The 18,430-nt window shown below is 49.2% G+C and overlaps 1 protein-coding gene and 1 long non-coding RNA gene across 5 annotated transcripts in view; one reads left to right on the plus strand and one right to left on the minus strand.

Annotated features, from left to right (window-relative positions):
* Pfkfb3 (6-phosphofructo-2-kinase/fructose-2,6-biphosphatase 3) overlaps positions 1 to 9,283 on the minus strand; it is an 89,983-nt gene extending 80,700 nt beyond the window's left edge. The window contains exon 1 of the mRNA XM_052157686.1: positions 9,061 to 9,283. Within this exon, the coding sequence (XP_052013646.1) occupies positions 9,061 to 9,076 (16 nt within the window). The 5' untranslated portion in view covers positions 9,077 to 9,283. The remainder of the gene's footprint in view (positions 1 to 9,060) is intronic.
* Positions 9,196 to 17,773, plus strand: LOC127665243 (uncharacterized). 4 transcript variants are annotated; one of them, XR_007973337.1, is made up of 4 exons: positions 9,196 to 10,414; positions 15,415 to 15,555; positions 16,628 to 17,014; positions 17,492 to 17,773. It is a non-coding gene; the product is annotated as an uncharacterized LOC127665243 (long non-coding RNA). The 4 variants fall into 4 exon arrangements; XR_007973339.1 differs by having other exon boundaries at positions 16,628 to 16,794; positions 16,878 to 17,773; XR_007973338.1 differs by having other exon boundaries at positions 9,196 to 9,773; positions 10,295 to 10,414; positions 16,628 to 17,773.
* The last annotated feature ends 657 nt before the right edge of the window (positions 17,774 to 18,430 follow it).

Raw genomic sequence — 18,430 nt, forward strand, 5'->3', positions numbered from 1 at the left:
TTCCCTCCAGCCAACTGTACAAATGCATAGTCACCCTTTCCCTAGACAGCAGGAGGGATGAACACAGAGACTGTAGACCTGGGCAGCGCATCAGGAAGCCACGGAAACAGTAACAAGCCGGGGTTTGTTATCTCAGGTCAGGACAGCCTGATCTGAGAGACAGAGTTGCAGGCAGGCTTGGTGAAGGGAGAAAGTCTAGTAAAAATGTAACAGTTCAGTCCTCAAGTCAAAGCCAGAGGAAGAGAGAGACCAGAGTCAGGGGCTTTCACATGTCACTGGCCTGAGGACTCAGCTTCTCACCTGTGCATGCCAACAGATACGCAGCACGCAGCACCGTCTTTGGGGGCGATCTGAGAGACAGAGTTGCAGGCAGGCTTGGTGAAGGGAGAAAGTCTAGTAAAAATGTAACAGTTCAGTCCTCAAGTCAAAGCCAGAGGAAGAGAGAGACCAGAGTCAGGGGCTTTCACATGTCACTGGCCTGAGGACTCAGCTTCTCACCTGTGCATGCCAACAGATACGCAGCACGCAGCACCGTCTTTGGGGGACAAAACTGCAGCTGGAATCCTTCCATTCTCCCCTCCCCCCCCCCCCCCAGGAACTCAGCCAGATAGTGTAGCCAAGTGTAACCTTGAACTCTTGATCCTCCCGCTCTCCACACCCAAGTGCTAGGATTACAGCTATGCACCCCAACACACTCGGTACTGGGGAGCAAGCTCAGAGCTCTGTGCATGCTAGACAAGCAGTCTATCCACTGAGGTGCGCTACCTGAGCCCTCCAACCCCCTTCAATTCTTACATTCCATTTCGATCTGAAGCCCTGAAGGCCAAACACTTGATGTATGTGTGTGACAATCGTCCAAGCAACCGGACATCACCGACCTCAGAATCAGAGCTGCGAGAACATTAGCTCACTTCTTTGACACATAGGTAAATGGACTCCAGTAATCTAGTGGCTTCAATGAAATCACCCAGACAGCGCATGAAGGGGGTGACCTGTCAGCATGTAGTTTCCTAGCTCCCAAATCACTCCCCTGCCTCTTCCTGCCTAAGACACTCCCAGAACCATCTCAAGGGAGCACAATGACTGAGGCATATTTATTTACAGGCTGACTGGTGTGAACCTGACTGTCGGCCTGTGGGATGAGTGGCCCCCACATGTGGTCACTCAGGAGCCCTACACCAGAGGGCTGGGATAGCAAATGTTATCACAGACTTGGAACTATTGCATGCCCTCAGACACAGCTCCTGCAGGATCAAATCAGAGAACCAATGGCTGACATGCCTCCCTTCTTAAGGATGTCTTGGGGTCTGCTCTTAAGACAAAAGAAGAGGACTGGTGTGATGGCTCAGCAGTTAAGAGTACCGACTGCTCTCCAGGAGGTCATGAGTTCAAATCACAGGAACCACATGGTGACTCACAACCATCTGTGTGGGATGGAGCAGAGCAAGAGGGAGAAAGGGAAGGGGGTGGACTGGCTGGTTGTGTGTGTCAACTTGACACAGGCTGGAGTGATCACAGAGAAAGGAGCTTCAGTTGGGGAAGTGCCTCCATGAGATCCAGCTGTGGGGCATTTTCTCAGTTAGTGATCAAGTGGTGAGGGCCCCTTGTGGGTGGTACCATTCTGGGCTGGTGCTCTTGGGTTCTATAAGAGAGCAGGCTGAGCAAGCCAGGGGAAGCAAGCCAGTAAGAAACATCCCTCCATGGCCTCTGCATCAGCTCCTGCTTCCTGACCTGCTGGAGTTCCAGTCCTGACTTCCTTTTGTGATGAACAGCAATGCAGAAGTGTAAGCTGAATAAACCCTTTCCTCCCCAACTTGCTTCTTGGTCACGATGTTTGTGCAGGAATAGAAACCCTGACTAAGACAGGTGGTAAAAGATAAGAAGAAGAAAAGAAGAGGGAGGAGGAGGAGGAGGAGGAGGAGGAGGAGGAGGAGGAGGAGGAGGAGGAGGAGGAGGAGGAAAAGAAGAAGAAAAGAAGAAAGAAAGAAGAGGTCCTGACTGGGATATAGAGACCAGGTCTCTTTTCAGTGACAGGCACACATCTTTCACATGATGCCATTTCTCTCCTTCTCACTAAGAGCTTGGTTGCTATGGAGACATGGTGTATCACTTGCTGTCTGCCTGACCACACGGTGCCACACCAGGCCAGACTACACAGCATGTGACAGTCTGTCCATGCTGGAAAGGCGGATGCGCAGGCAGCTCTGTTCCTCACACAGTTTGCTGTGTGACTTTTAGCAAGATACCTAACCCTTCTCAGCCTCTCTTTGCTTATGTCTCAAGCAGTCACACTAACACCAGGTGTCTCTGAGGGGGACCTGAAGGTCATGGACTCACACAAAGTAAGCACTTTCTGCTTGCTCCTGGCTCCTGGAAGGAAGCTTGAAGAGCTGGGGGAGGGGTCTTCTCTACCCAATCCCACCCTGGTTTTTGTTTGCTTTATTTTTGTTTGTTCTTGGAGGAGTCTAGGCCTGGCTATTTTTATGGCTTTTAAAAATCTACTTTTTTTTTTTTTTTTTTTTTGGATTGGCTTTGGTTTTGAACTTTGTGAGACAGCCTGTTAATGGCCCAGACTGCAACTGGATATGCAGCTGAGGACAACCCTGGTCTCCTTCCTCTTCCGCTCAAGAACTGGGCTGGGGGTATGAACCACAGGCCCGGCCTTTGACCTTTGATTTTGTTTAGGGGATGGTCACACTTGTTGCTGTTTTTTCTTCTTCTTCTTCTTCTTCTTCTTCTTCTTCTTCTTCTTCTTCTTCTTCTTCTTCTTCTTCTTCTTCTTCTTCTTCTTCTTCTTCTTTTCTTTTCTCCTCCTCCTCTTCTTCCTCCTCCTCCCCCTCTTCCTTCACAATTGTTTTTTGAGACAAAGTCTCTCTGGAGCCCTGGCTGTCCATGAACTCACTGTGTAGACCAGGCCGGCTTTGCCTGCTCTTTGCTTCCCTGCACACACTACCACACCTAGAACAGTTAGTTCTATTCTGTAAGAGGATTTATTTAGCGTGCTTGCCTGTGTGCTGAATTTATGTGCAGGAGCTCACAGAGGCCAGGAGAGGGCATCAGTCCCCCTGGAACATGAGTTTCAGTCTAAGTGCGAGGAGCTGACCAAAGTCCTCTGCAGGAATAGGTAATAATAAATAATAATGAATAATAAGTGCCCTTAATGACTCAGCCATTCTGCAGTCCTTAACTAATTGTGTGTGTGTGTCTGTGTCTGTGTGTGGTGTGTATGTATAGGGGGTATGTGTGTGTGGTATGTGTATATGATGTGTGTGTGGTGTGTGTGTGTATATGGTGTGTATGTGTGGTGTGTGTGTGATGTGTGTGTGTTGTGTGTGTATGGTGTGGTGTGTGTGTGTGTGTGTGTGTGTGTGTGTGTGTGTGTGTGTTTTCCAAGGTCATTTTTCTCTTTCCACCTCTTTCCATGTGTTCTGGAGATCAAATTCAGGCCACCAGACTTGTATGATAAAGACCTTTACTCACTGAGCTATGCGCATGGCGCTGGGTTTTGTTTGTTTGTTTGTTTGTTTTTAGTTGTTGCTATTTGTTTTATTTTGTTTTGGCAGACTCTCACACTGTAGCTGAGGCTGGCCTTGAACCTCACTAATTAGACCTCACTGGCCTCAAACTCTTCAGCAATCTTCCAGCCGGATATCTTGTGTGCCAGATATCACAGGTATGAGCTGCTGTGTCCAGCATTTCTGTCCTTTTATTGTCAACTGGCACGCTCCCTATCCCCCTTTTGTGCTATCAAATCTCATGTTTCCTAACTTCTCCTATTCAAGCCAATCTCAAAACCAGTTTCTACAGTGCTGCTTCTTGGTCGGCCCTGGGACTGCAGTCACCCTGGAGACCAGTCAGGAGACAAGATGCCTAGCCGATGCTGGCCCTGCTTGCCCTGGCTGTCACGTAGTACCCGAGCCTCAGACTGTGTGAGGCGATATGACCCTTCACTGTTCCCTCTACCCACATTATAAAATGTCACACCACTGGGGTCCCTTGCTATCGCCAAACGCAGAGAGACTGTGTCTTTGTCCATCCCAAGTGGCCAGACCACACCTCTCTCCATCCACAGTCTAGTTTCTTTAACAGGGGTGGGAAGAGGGTAGGGAGGGACTTTTATCCTTAAAACACAAAAAACTCAGAACTACCTCTCTGTTAAAACTTCTATTTGGTTTTGGTTTTGGTTTGGGGTTTTGTTTGTTTGGGGGTTTTTTTTGTTTTTGCTTTTTGGATTTGGTTTTTTCGAGACAGGGTTTCTCTGTGTAGCCCTGGCTGTCCTGGAACTCACTCTGTAGACCAGGCTAGCCTCAAACTCAGAAATCCGCCTGTCTCTGCCTCTCAGAGTGCTGGGATTACAGGCGTGTGCCACCTCCGCCCAGCTTGTTTTTTGTTTTTAATTAGAGCTAGTATTAAAGAGAATAGAGAAAGACAGAAGACTGTTGCTAGGCTGTTTGGTTGCTTGGTTGTTTGTTTTGAGACAGGGTCTCATGTAATTGAGGCTGGCCTCAAACTCACTGAAATCCTGCTTCTGCCTCCCAAGGGTCAGAACTGTAGGACTGCACCACCGTGCACATGGTTTTGATTTCATGAGACATGGTCTTACTATGTAACCAGGTTGGCCTGGAGTTAGTTCACAGATTCGCCAGCCTCAGCCTCCTGAATATTGGGAGTATAGACATGTCTTACCACACACCTTAACTTGGGTTCAGAGTCTTCCTCCTCCTCCTCCTCTTCCTTCCATAGGGTCTCAGGCCTTGAACTTGCTATGTAGACAAGGATGATCTTGTATGACGCCTCTCCCTGCCCAGTGCTGGGATTGCAGGTATGTACCACCACACACACAGTTTATACAGCGCTGGAGATTGGGCCCAGAGCCTAGTGTGTGCTCTGCATGAACTCTGCCAGCAGCGTCAGCTTCACACCCTGTGCTAACCTCTGACCTTCTGCTCTTGGCACTTTCTGGACAGCATAGGAGGTGAGCTCCCAGGAGGGAACCCCATGTCTATCTGTTTACCTACTATCTGCAAAGTGCTGGCACACCGTTTCAAAGATGAATGGGTGACTTGGCATGAAGTCGCTCAACTTTGTCCTAATGAAATTCAGGCGATGTCATTGAGTGTTCCCTGCAGGTGAAGCACCTAAGGCTGGTATCTGTGATCCCAACAAATCCACTGTCCATCACAGGGCAATCTACCTTACACTGTAGCTAGGCAGGTTAGCCTGTGTGGGCAATACCTTCCAGCTCCTGGCTCTAGAGCTGCCAATGCTATGAAAACAGCAAGGTAAACAGTGCCTCTCAGCGCCCTCCCTGTATCCCAGATGCTGCCTGTATTCTCCACTCGAGGTCAGACAGCTACTCTACCCCCCCCCCCCAGCATCTTGGGCCTCAGAATACACAGCATTCTCACTAACTGCCAGGGTTTTCCTAAATTCTACCCAATCTTCCAGAGAAGACTTTTTAGTGAACCTCTTCGCTTCTCAGCTTGCCTGAGACATGTTTCTTCCAAGCCCCTGACAGGTCTGGTCCCAGACCTTCTGAGTGATTGTCAAGGCATAAAGAGAGGGCTGGAGATAATGCTCGACAGGTAAAGGCTCTTACCACACAAGCTTGAAGACCTGAGCTAGATACTGGAACCCACAGGAGGAGAGCAGTCTCCACAACAGTCCTCTGACCTTAACTGCGCTCACACTCATGAGTACACAATAATAATAAGTAATTAAAAATCAAAGTCATAGAACTATATCAAAGGATGGGTTTTGACCCTTTCTGACCTTTGGTTCCCTAGGAAAGCCTCCTCCATCTGACCCACTGAAGGAGCCTTCTCTACTTAATGGCACACATATGCATCTCCTACCTGTGCCAGGGCTGGGATGGGATGGAGAGGTCCCTTTCATAACTGACCATGCCACCTACATGCAGTTTCAGAGAATGGTTAATCAGGACACCTGCATAAGTCAGACCAGAGGTCCCAGCAATTCCTACTTGCTGCATTAGTGCTAAGAGTTTACAACTTCAGGGCTGGTGAGATGGTTCAGGGGTTAAGAGCACTGACTACTCTTCCAAAGGTCTTGAGTTCAAATCCCAGCAACCACATGGTGGCTCACAACCACCCATAATGAGATCTGACTCCCTCTTCTGGAGTGTCTGAAGGCAGCTACAGCGTACTTACATATAATAATAAATAAATACATCCTTTTTTAAAAAAAGCTTTTCCTACTCAGCAGCAGTGAGATGGCTCAGTGGGTAAGGATGCTTACAGCCAGACCTGATACCCGATAACCGAGTTCATCCCTCAGGACCCACATGGTGCAAAGGAAGAACTGATTCCTGAAGTGACTTCTGCATGTGTGCCATGGTATGTGTGCACACACACATACACACACTCACACTCACACACACCCACATATACACATACATTCACACACTCACACACACACATACACTCACACACATACACTCACACACATACACTCACACACATACACTCACACATACACACACTCACACACATACACTCACACACACATACACTAACATACTCACACACATACACACATACACATACACTCACACACACATTCATACTCACACCTAATAACTAAGTAAATAAATAAACAAGTTGACAAGTTAGCAGGCAAGGAAGTTCCACCTCAGACTCCAAGCTCACCAGGGTCTATACCTTGACTCAAGTCAGAGCATCTGGAGATCAAGACAGCCCTGCCTCCAAGCAGTTTCTCACACACTGGGACCTTCAGAAAGTACCCCTGGGCTAGGAAAGCTTACTCACAGTTAGGCAATGCTTCTTCAGATTAAAACAAGGAACAAAAGGGCAGACTCACTTGGTTGGTAGTTCACAGACATCATCTTTATCATCTAATAACGCACACAAGAAGGAAATTCTTTTTAAAATTAAATAAACTACATGCTGGGATAAAGGTGCGTGCCTGCAATCCCAGGGCGTGGGAGATGGGCGGACTGGGAGTTCGGGCCAGCTTCTGATGTGTATCCATTGTGAGCCAGCTTGAGCTCTATGCTATACTGTCTTTAAAGTTTTGAATGTCCTGCATTGACCTCCCAAATGCATAATGAGAATGTGTCACCACAATAAGCAATGACGTAAAATCTTATTCAAAAATAGTTGAGAGTCAAGTGTGGTGGCACACACCTTTAATCCCAGCCCTCGGGAGGCAGAAGCAGGTAGATCTCTTGTGAGTTTGATGTCATCCTGGTCTACATATTGAGTTCCTGGCCAGTCAGGACTATATAAGAAGACCCTGTCTCAACTTACCCCAGCCCACTCCAAAAAACCTAATTGAACAGCCTAATTATTTCAGACATCCCCTGAACACTGGGATGACTGACAGACATCTTTGTCTTTTTTCAATTTGTCCACCAGAGACTGCAAGGTCATAAATATGAGAGGTAGGGAGAGACGGGGGTGGGGGGGGGGGGGTGGGGGGGGTGGCAGGTAGGGGGAGGGGATATAGAGTGAGAGTGGGGAGAGGTAGGGGGAGGGGAGAGAGAAGGAAGGGGGAGAGTGATCAATTACCCTTCACAGTTAATGAGGTGAGATGAGGTCTCTGACACCCTCAAGAAAGACAGTCCAGGAACGAAGTGACCACAGTATGCGAGTCAACAGAGACCCTGAGGAGAGTGGCTGTGGGCTTGCTTACCCATCACAGCTGAGAGAAGTTATCAGGCCTGCTCAGCCCTGCTCTTTGACCGATGCCCACCCCACCCCCCATTTCCCTATCTCCAGCAGCACAGGAGTATCAGCTAGTTCTCTTCCCAGCCCGAGCCGGGACTGGTACCTTAGCACTCTGTGCTAGCGACCGAGGGACAAAGGCCACTCCAGCCTCCCAGCAACCGCAGAGGTAACCTGCCCAGTCACCTCAATTATGGAAGCAGCTGAGAGAGCTGCGCTCCGCGCAGCACCTGGAGAGTCGGCTGGCTCTGAGTCCACCCACGTGTCTGTAGGCCCCCGAGGGAGAGCCTTAGGCAGTTTTTGTTTGTCTAGAGCAAGGTCTCAAGCAGTCCCAGGGGCCTCCCACTTGCTTTGTAGTTTAGGAAGGCCTTAAACTTCTGATCTTCCCGCCTCCATCCCTTTCCCCACCTACGAAAGCTCTGGCATTAGAGGCACGTGCCAGCCCCTGAGCCCGGCTGAGCCTTGGGTCTCTTCAATGTTCCTCTTAACAGAAACAAAAACGCAGAGGTCAGATAGTCCAGGTTTCAAAGTTCCCCGGCCAATCTCCACTTCTGCTCCCACTCATTCCAAGGCTTTGGCCTGAGCATCACGGGCTCAGCCCAGATCTAAGCAGTGACTTGGAGAGTCACCCGGGTGGGTCCTCCATAACCCTGCCTGTAAAATGGGACCCCGCAGGGCGCCATGGGAATCTACTGGCCTGCAGGGCCGAATGCCAAGGCGAAGGAGCGTGGACGCAGCAGTGGCCGTGGGCAGAGCCTGCACCGCCTAGACGGGCACTGCCTACGGTCTTGCCAGGCCGACCTAAGAGGAGCACCAGTTTGCTTCTTTCTCCGCCCCGCCGGTCCTCCCACAGCCGGCTCTCTTCCTGTGCCCATTTTGCTGAGCAGGAAACTGAAAAGTGCAGAGTAAAAATGACTTCCCCAGGGTGACAACGCAGAGGCAGGGCTAACATAAGCCCTGCCTGGCACGCGCGACACGGCCTCCTCCCCCCTGCAGTCTCCGTCCTGGCCGCCTCACGCTGCCGAGGTCCGGACATCAGAATGACACAAGTTTCCCCAGAAAGAAACCCCGAGATCCTAAGCTCGGCATCCAGGGGCCGGGACGCAATAGGATCCTGGGGTTCGCTAGAAGTGCGGCGGCGAGCGCTGCGCTCCCCGCCTCCCAGCCCAGCCCGGGTTCCCGCGTCCACGTGGTGCAGCCGCGGACGCTACCAGGCTGCGGGGGACCGGGGACCGCGCAAAGGCTGGAGGGCAGAGCGAGGGGGCGTAACGCGCGGCAGGGAAGGAGGCAAGGCGGGACCCCCGAGGGGACCAGGGTCACCGCCGCTGGAGAGGAGACCCCGGGGACGCCCTACCTTTCCTGAAGGGCATCGCGCCGGGGACGCTGCGCGGGAGGATGGCCCGCGACACCCGGACAGACGGATGTCCAAGTGGCAGCCCCGAGGCTCGGGGCGGCCTGCGGGCGATGGGGCCGGCGAGGGAGGGGAAAGGGACATATTTGGTCACAGCCTGGCACGTCACGGCGCGGAGGAGGCTCCGCCGCGGAGCAGGAAGCGCGGGAGTCGCGTCACCCGTGAGCTCTGGGCGCCTGCGGGCGGCGACCCGGAGGCCCGGGTGGGCGACCTGGTCCCGCCCCGAGCCTAGAGCTGCCTGCCTGTGCAGAGGCCAAGCATGGAAGGCAACTACCTGGAAGGAGATGGGAGTGAGCTCCTCGTCCATCCGTTCCTTCGGGCTGAGTGGTGAAGGAAGGGAGGAATTTTAGCTTTTTTTGCCTTAAAGAAGTTGGGATGTCCAAATAGCTGGTGGGCTTGCATAGACACTAAATAAAGGCCGAGAGAGTAGCCTAGAAAAACCCATGTTTGACGGTATTCGTGCTGAGATAGTTTAGTTTAGCGCCTTTACCGCTAAAACAGCCCCCAGCACCCACGCCGGCCACGCCTGGTGGAAATGTTCATCTGTACGATCACAGGGATGAATGGTTGGTTTCTCCAGAGTCTGAAACAGTTCCTCATCCACAGTTTGATAATCTGTCAAGAGAACGGGTTGCTTTGGGATAGAGAAGGAGGAGGTAGGTACCCTTTATTCAGCCCACTCTGCCTCTGTGAGGCCAACAAGGAGGCCAACGCCTGGATAGTTGATTGACCCAAACTTCTCAAAGCAGGCTCCTCTTTTAAGTTAGTTAAGGCATTCACTAACTAAACCAAGCCTGGTATGGTGTCATCAGCACGGTAATTAGTCCCAGTTCTTGAAGGTTGGAAGCAGGTCCGCTGCCCCTTCTAAGCCGGCCTGCATAGCACACAGAAAGCTGGGGATTGCTTGAGCCCAGGAGTTCAAGGCCATCCTGAGACACCCACTTCAGGAAGTTAATTTTTTTCAGGCGTTGTATATATACTTTCTATTTTCTTTTTTCCTTCCCTCCTGCTTCCTCCTTCTCTCCCTTCCTCCCGTTCTTTTTTGTTTCTTTGAGATAGGGTCTAGTGTGTCCAGGCTGGTTTTGAATTCTCTAGTAGAATTGGCATTGAACTACTGGTCCTTCCGTCTGTCACCCCAAGAGCTAGGATTCCTGGGGCGCACTTCTTTGGCTTGCAGAACAGCATTATTTAATGTCGCACTCTGAAGAAATGATGAGTCACCTGAACTCCTAGTATTTAAAACATCCATTCAAATGACAAGAGGCAGGCTCTCCACGCAGTGAACAGTCCTGGCCAGGTGAGCTGGAAATCCCACCAGGCTGGGTGGGGGATGGGAGTGGAGCAACTATGGGGGAGGGGCGCCCCTTCTTTTCCAAATTATAATCAGTGTCATTGTCTGCTGTGTTTGACAGACTCTAGTCCAAACGTCATCCTTCATTTTGAACTAAGACAATGTCGCAGAGAAAGAAGTAACTGGCCTGGGGCGGCGTCTCACAGAATCGTTAGCTGAGTGAATCACATTCTCATAACAATGTACCTTCGAAGCGTCCCGTACTATTTTTTCCGAACTAAATCTTTTATGAAAGCTGTGCACAACCTGAGACTTTAGTCCTCAAAATGTTCCTGCTGCCATTTTACACTGTATTTAAAAAAAAAAAGGTTCATTTATTTAATTATTTAATTATTATTTATTTATTTATTTATTTGGTTTTGGTTTTTTGAGACAGGGTTTCTCTGTGTAGCCCTGGCTGTCCTGGAACTCACTCTGTAGACCAAGCTGGCCTCTTAACTCAGAAATCTGCCTGCCTCTGCCTCCCAAGTGCAGGGATTTCAGGCGTGCGCCACCACCTCCCGGTTTCTTCTTTATTTAATGTGGTTGTGTCATGTATGTCTGTGCACCATGTCTGCTTGTTTCCCTTGGAGGCCAGAGAGGGCGTCACATCAGATCCCCAGAGCTAGATTACTGTGCTTCACCATGTGGGTGGGTGCTGGGAATTGACCCTGGGTTCAGGAGAAGAGCAGCAATGCTCTAAACCCTGAGCCGTCTCTCCGCTCCCACTTGGTGCATTTGAAGATACGCTCCATTACCTTTAACTAAGCGTGCACCCCAAAGATGCCCACCACCTCTACTTCTTGAACAAGAACCTTAAAATACTGAACTTTGCTGAATATTAGAGCCAAATGTTTATAATTTTTAAAATTTAAACACAATTACATAATTTCCCCTTTCTTTTTCCTCCCTCCAATTCCTCCATGCAGCCAGTATTCCAGTTTTGAACAGGCTTTCCCCGCCCCCACCCCCACCCAGCAGCTATCCACCAATCTCAAATGCCGGCTTGGCCAGGGGTGGGGCTTTGTGCTCATATCCTCTGCACTGGGATTTTATTCAGGCTGAACTCTTGCAGGGCTTGTGTGTGCTGTGTATCTCTGTGAGTTCATGTGTTCACCAGTCCTGTTGTGTATGGGAAAACGCTGTTTTCATGATGTCGTCCACCACTTCTGGCTCTTACAGTCTCCCCCCTCCCCCAACTCTTCTGAAGAGACCCCTGAGCCATGGGGGGAGGGGCATGATAGAGACTACTATCTCATTTAGAACCAAGTGCAGAGTCACTTACACTTCCTTTTGCTGTTTGGGTCTTTTTCTAATGGGGTCTCGTTGTGTAGCCTTGGCTGGCCTGGACTCACTGTGTAGATAGGACTGGCCTCAAACTCACAGCAAGATCAGCTTCTGCAAAGCTGGACCTTGACTCCAAGTCTTCACACTCTGAAACAGTCCCTAAAACAGTTCTATATATTCCTAAGTGTCCCATCCCTCCTAGAAATGGGTCTATTATACTATGGGGTGGTCACTGACAATCGAGACCTCGGGCAGGTTCCCAACCTTCTGAAGGAAAATGGCCACGGAGTAGGCAAATGTTACAAAGCCAGGCTCAGTCAGCCCCTAACTGTAAAGCACTGCCAGACACTTGCCATTCTCTGGAACATTCTCTTGTACATGTTAGACGACATAGTCCCTAATTCAGGACTGCTTGGAGCTAATCACTCAGATATCACGCAAGCCAAAAGCCCCCTATGGTGTGCTGACAAGAGCAGTTCCACAGCTGATTCGGATAAAGGGCCAGCTGGTTATACATTGATGTGACAGAATTCCTGTTCAGTTCTGGAATTAAGACAAGAATGGGCATTAATTGATATAGACATATGTGTACATATTTATTTATTTTTGTTTTTTTGTTTTTTGTTTTTCGAGACAGGGTTTCTCTGTGTAGCCCTGGCTGTCCTAGAACTCACTCTGTAGACCAGGCTGGCCTCGAACTCAGAAATCCGCCTGCCTCTGCCTCCCAAGTGCTAGGATTAAAGGTGTGCACCACCACTGCCCGGAATTTATTTATTTTCATATGTATATTCATATATACATATATATATACACATATATGTGAAATTAAATAAGAAAGAGAGGTCCTTAGACTACTCCAGGTAGTAAATAACCATGGAAATACCAGCTGAACACTGTAGGGGCATCAGAGGAGGGACTTAAAAATAATAAGAGAAGACCCTCCCCAGCCATGATTTGGGGACATGAAGTAAAAGCAGAAGAGGAGGAGGAGGCAGGAGCCAAAAGAATGAAGAGTAGAGGAGTGGGGTGGGCATTGTGAATGCTGTCTTCCAGACACAGTATGGCCGTCTCACACTACTGAGCTCTCGGCAGCTCTGGCTACCTGCACAAGGCCCGCCCGAGGTCAAGCAGTGGAAATCCTGGCACGGCTGCGGTGGGGGAGATCCTATTCGAGCCCCACTCTTAGTGAGGGGCTACTGGTAGCTGACAGTGGCTGGAGGAGGGAGCCATTGTGTCTGGGGAACGTGTCACTGGTAGGATTCCTGGGCTCCTGGGGATAGCCCCACACCTGTATACACACGGGAAACACTGACCTCGTTATCAGAAGAAGAAAAAGTGCAGGGTGGAGGATGTGTAGGGGGTAAGAGGGAAGTCGGAGGCTGGAAGTAACACTGGATATGGTATCTCATTGTTCCAAGACTTTTTTTAAAAAATGTAAATAATGAGTGACCTTGCAACTAAGTCATCAGGCTGGGCTGGAGAAACTAACCGGCTGCTTGCATGCACATCTGTCTGCCTCTCTGTAAATTTGCTGCATCACACACTGAGGAAGACACAGCGGAGGCAAAAAGAGCAAGATAAGGTAGAAAGGTTGGCCTGAGGAAGCGTTAGATCTGCTTATAGTTCAGCTTGTATAGAAGACACACACTGCACAGCCCGAGTCTTGGAGGCTTCACATCTAAAGAAGGGCAGAGCAAATCTCACACAGCCAACTGCTAGGACAGTGACGTCGGCGAGGCCACCTGTGCCCATAGGAAAACACAATGCCATCTAAAGGCATGCTGCCTGGAAAGAACTTGACAAATGGTGTTTACAGCCACGCCAGCTGTCCCGGGAAGATTTAACATAGCTCTGGTTTTGTGGGTTTTGTTTTTTTCTTTTCCTTTCTTGAGATAGGATCTCCAGCCTAGGCTAGCCCCCAACGTGCTACATGGCGGAGAGTAATCTTGAACTTCTGACCTTTTTGGCTCCACTTCCCAAGTGTTGGAGTGTAGGTGTGTCCTCTATGTCCTCCCTGCCCAGATGATAGGTGCTGAGGACCACGCCCTCCTATATGTTGAGTCAGGCGCTCGACCAACCGAGCTCCCTCCTCAGCCCCTGAGAAAACTTACACAGGTGGATAGAAGCAGAACAGGAAAGGGGAGGGAGTTAAAAATGGATTTTAAAACACAGTGGGTCCACTCTTATTTCAAAGAGCTGTGTTGGATTTTCCAGATGACAGGAGCTAAATGGAGGTGACATGAGACACGGAGACCTCAGCCATCTAGCAAAACTGAAAGAACAAACTACGCTTAAGGTTACAGTGGCTAAACGGTATCAAAAGCTCAGGAGATTATATATATATATATTTGCTCTAGCTTGCATCAGAAATGCCTGCAAAGAGAAACTCAAGAGTGAGCCCTTTAAAACGTTGTATGGAAGGTCTCTCCCCAGGGAACTAGATCTAACAAGAACAGGCCAGTGTAGAAATTAAGGCAGCAAGAAAGCCTAATCAGGGCCTGGTGAGATGGCTCAGCAGTTAAGAGCATTGACTGCTCTTCCGGAGGTCCTGAGTTCAAATCCCAGCAACCAATGGTGGCTCACAACCATCTGCAATGGGATCTGATGCCCTCTTCTGGTGTGTCTGAAAACAACTACAGTGCATTTACATAAAATAAATAAATCTTTTGAAAGAAAGAAAGAAAGAAAGAAAGAAAGAAAGAAAGAAAGAAAGAAAGAAAGAAAGAAAGAAAGAAAGAAAGAAAGAAAGAAAGAAAGAAAGAAAAGAAAGCCCAATCACCTTAGGGCCGAGATGGCTCCGGGTGAAGGCACCCTCTGCCAAGCTTCACCGCCTGAGTTCAGTCACAGGAAGGACCCACATTTCAGAAGGAGAAAACAAACTCCCAAAAGCGGCCTCTGACTTCCACGCATGCGCCGCAGCACGCAGGCCCACATATAAAGAAGTAAATAAGCCAGGCAGTGGTGGCACACGCCTGTAATCCCAGCACTTGGGAGGCAGAGGCAGGTGGATTTCTGAGTTAGAGGCCAGCCTGGTCTACAGAGTGAGTTCCAGGACAGCCAGGGCTACACAGAGAAACCCTGTCTCAAAAAACCAAAATAAATAAATAAACAAATAAGTGTAATTTAAAAGAAGTCACATTCAGTTAAGCATGAAGGCACTAGGCCGTCCCCTCTACTGGTAAGTTGCTTCAGAAGAATGACCTCTATCCTGAACCCCTTAAGAATGAGGAATGAGTCCCAGTCGGAGATTTATTAGCAGTTGCATGAGACAGGCACCTTTAAGGCGAGAGTCTTTCAGAAATACACCTTCGACGTGACTTCTCTTTCTCCCATCTAGACATGACCTCTCCTTTCTCCATTTGTGTGCGCCCTGTCCACCATCTTTATGATGTGAACTGGGCATTCCCCAAAGTGCTCCTTTCTGCCAGGATAATTTTTCAAATATCTGCGCTAGACCTTAAACTAAGATCCAAAAAAAAAAAAGTGTCCAGTGACCTTCCCTGGATGGACTCTGACCTTTGGGAGCATGCGCGGGAATGAGCCTATCATGAAGTACTTTCTAAGACTTGTGGACCCCTTGCATAACGCCCCCGCGCTTGCTTTGTTTAAGGAGTGTTGCTGTGGGAAGAATGTGGGCGCGTGCTACTTCAGGTAATGAAGCTCTGCTCTTTCTGTTCCAGGCCTGACTTTCACCAGTCGCATTCCGTTCCAGAGCCTTTTGAACAAGCAGCAAGGACCATCTTGCCAGAGCAAGTGGTGAGCTCTCAGATCACTGTGGTAACATGGATTCCAGGTTTCTGCCTCGGGAGCCCGGAGCTGAGGTGTGTGGGAAGAGATCCAGATTCTGTTCTTTGAGTGACTGTCTGCTCCTCTGACCTTTCCCCCCCTCTGTGATTATGATGTAAAGCGGATGTGGACTCAGGTCATGGACGTGGTTGTTACTAAAGTCAACATTATCTAAGGTCAATTGATCCAGATCGGCAGTGTGTCAAAGGCCAGCCAGATGGCCAGTGGGTAAATGTACCTGCTGCCTCACCAGCTCTGGCTACCTGAGGTGGATCTCTGCCAAGTAAAGATGGCAGACAGCACCTCTATAGGCACGAGAAACTCAAACCATGAAGTTCTAGAGGGGAAAAAGGTGAGAACTGACTCCTTGGTGTTTTTCTCCGACCTCTAAATGAGCGCATGTGGGCGCATGCACACAGCGCTCTCTCTCTCTCTCTCTCTCTCTCTCTCTCTCTCTCTCTCTCTCTCTCACATACACACACAAATGTTTTAAAAAAGAGTATGCCAGACAGACTGTTGTGGGAGCCACCAGAGACAACGGACTACTTAGACACAGGGTTTAAGCCAATAGAACGTCTTTATTAGATGACCGGATGTTCAGAATCACCGTGTATGCAGTCCCAAGCCTTTCTTAGAGTGATCATTTAAGTACAAAACTGATATCCTGGGCTGACCTACCTTAGTTAGCAAGAACAGTTAGCCAAACGTGGACCTACAGAAGCCAAAAGCAAGCTTAGTACATGTAGAGACTTTCCCAGAACTGTGGGCTTTGATGGATCAGGTCCTTGTTTTTGTTCTGGCTGGTGGTGCTGTCTGCCTGCTGAGATTTACAGCCTCAATGGTACTTCCATCGTGGAGTCAGTGGTGCTAAGGCCTGGGGGCCTGTTACACAGACTGCACAGAGTGTGCCACCCCAGCTGCTGCAGTGGAGCCAGAGCAGGTGTCTGCTGATGTGTGCTGTTCCTCCAGCTTGTCACCTCTGCCCCAGTGAACTCATCATTCATAGGGTGCATTACTGACCGCCACCCTGTGAAGACATACAGAATTTGGTTGTTCATCCAAGTTCTTAGCCTAGAGCTTCAGATTGAAGGTCATTTCTATCCTCAGATGGGTTGGTACCCTCAGCCAAAACTCCCGGACCAGTGGAGAGAGCAGAGTTGGTCACCAAAGATGAATGACTTACCAACCTGTGGCTATGCAGGAAGCCTCCACTTAAACTCCTTCGGATGGAATTCAGTTCAATTCTCGGTTGGGAAGCCCAGAGCACAGACAAGGTCTCTGCCTTGCCAACCCTCAGCTATGGTGTACACACATCCCCTCCTGGCCACTCCTGACTCAAACCTTTCCCAATAAAAAGTTCTAGCAGCAGATGGCCATCTCCAGTTCTGTGAGTCAGCCTAGCAGTCGGACATGGGAACAAAGGCCGGCAGAGCTGCAAGGAGAGAAGGACGCTTGGTCTTCACAGCCACGTGGACAGAAGTGTGGATAGGCTGAGTACTCGACGCTTTTCTTTCTTTCCCTTTTACATTTAGTTCACTTGTGTTGGGGGCAGGGCAGGGGGCACTCACGTGCCACAGACATACAGTCTGAGGATTGCCTGTGGGAGTTGGCTCTCTCTTCACTGTGTGGGGTCCAGGGATCAAATTCAAGCCATCAGGGTAGACACCAAGTGCCTTTACCCACTGAGTTATCTTACCAATGTCCCAGGTACTTTACAGTATTTATTTTATGAGCATGGGTATTTTGCCTGAGTGTGTGTCTATGTATGTACCATGCTTGTATAATGCCCACATAGACTAGAAGACGGACATGAGTTATTTCCGGGGTGTGATGTTACAGATGGTTGTGATTCTAGAAATCGGACACCAGTTCTCTTGAAGAGCAGCCAGTGCTCTTAACCTCTGAGCCACCCACCCACCTTTCCAATTACCCCACCTGCCTCTCCTAACACTTTTTTTTTTTTTTTTTGAGTCTTATGGAACTGAGCTCTTCAGACCGTGGCTTCTGACACTTTCTCTGGGTAGCAACGGAATCGAATGGGATTGTAGGATGTCCAGCTGGCATCTGGAGAGCCGGAGACTGAGTTGTTGGTGCGAGGAAACCCCACACAACTAAGCATCAGAAGAGCTTTGAATGAAACAAGCCAGAGTAATGTATTCTGATCTCTAGGTTATTTGTTTACTTGGGAACAGAAGACAAAGAACTCTGCAGCTGGCTGTTTTGTTCCATTCCAGGTTCAAATAACAGAGAGCATCTCCCCCCCCCCCCAATTTTGGTTGTTGATTAACGATCCTGGAAACATTTGTTCTTTTGCTACCAATTAGAACTGGCCAACAAAGATTACTGGCAGTGTTTAAAAACTTGAATGCTTCTGCTGTGTCCTTGAAGAAAGTAACAGGACATCTGCTAGGAGAAGCTGACTTGTAAACCGCCCAGGGATGGCTGGGATGGAACTCTGGTCTTGGTAGAGTGCTTGCCTTACACACCCGAAGCCTGAGGTTAGATCAGTAGTTCCCTGAACAAACAAAACTAAGAACAAAGTAGGTGGGCAGTGCCTAAGCCTCCTACAGAAACAGGCCTCAGAAGGTCAAGGTCGCTCTTGGTTACACAGTGAGTTCAAGGCCAGCCTGGGTTATATGAGACAGAGCCAGAAAGAGACACAGAGAGAAGGAGGAGGAGGGAAGAAAAAAAGAGAAGGAAATGGGAGAGAGGGAGGGAGGGAGGGGGTGTGGCCCCTAGCCTCTGCGGATTTTCAGACCCGGAGAACAGATATGAAGCCATTTTTAATTGAGACCATGTCCTCAGGCCTATTGACAATAAAGCATGAGTCAGAGAATGTAATTTCATCATCACACTTTCAATTGTGCGTCTGCCGCATCCGCTCTGTCTAATGCACATCGATCAGAAGCT

The sequence above is a fragment of the Apodemus sylvaticus genome, chromosome 14 (assembly GCF_947179515.1).
Source record: "Apodemus sylvaticus chromosome 14, mApoSyl1.1, whole genome shotgun sequence".
In the NCBI taxonomy this organism is placed as follows: Eukaryota; Metazoa; Chordata; class Mammalia; order Rodentia; family Muridae; genus Apodemus; species Apodemus sylvaticus.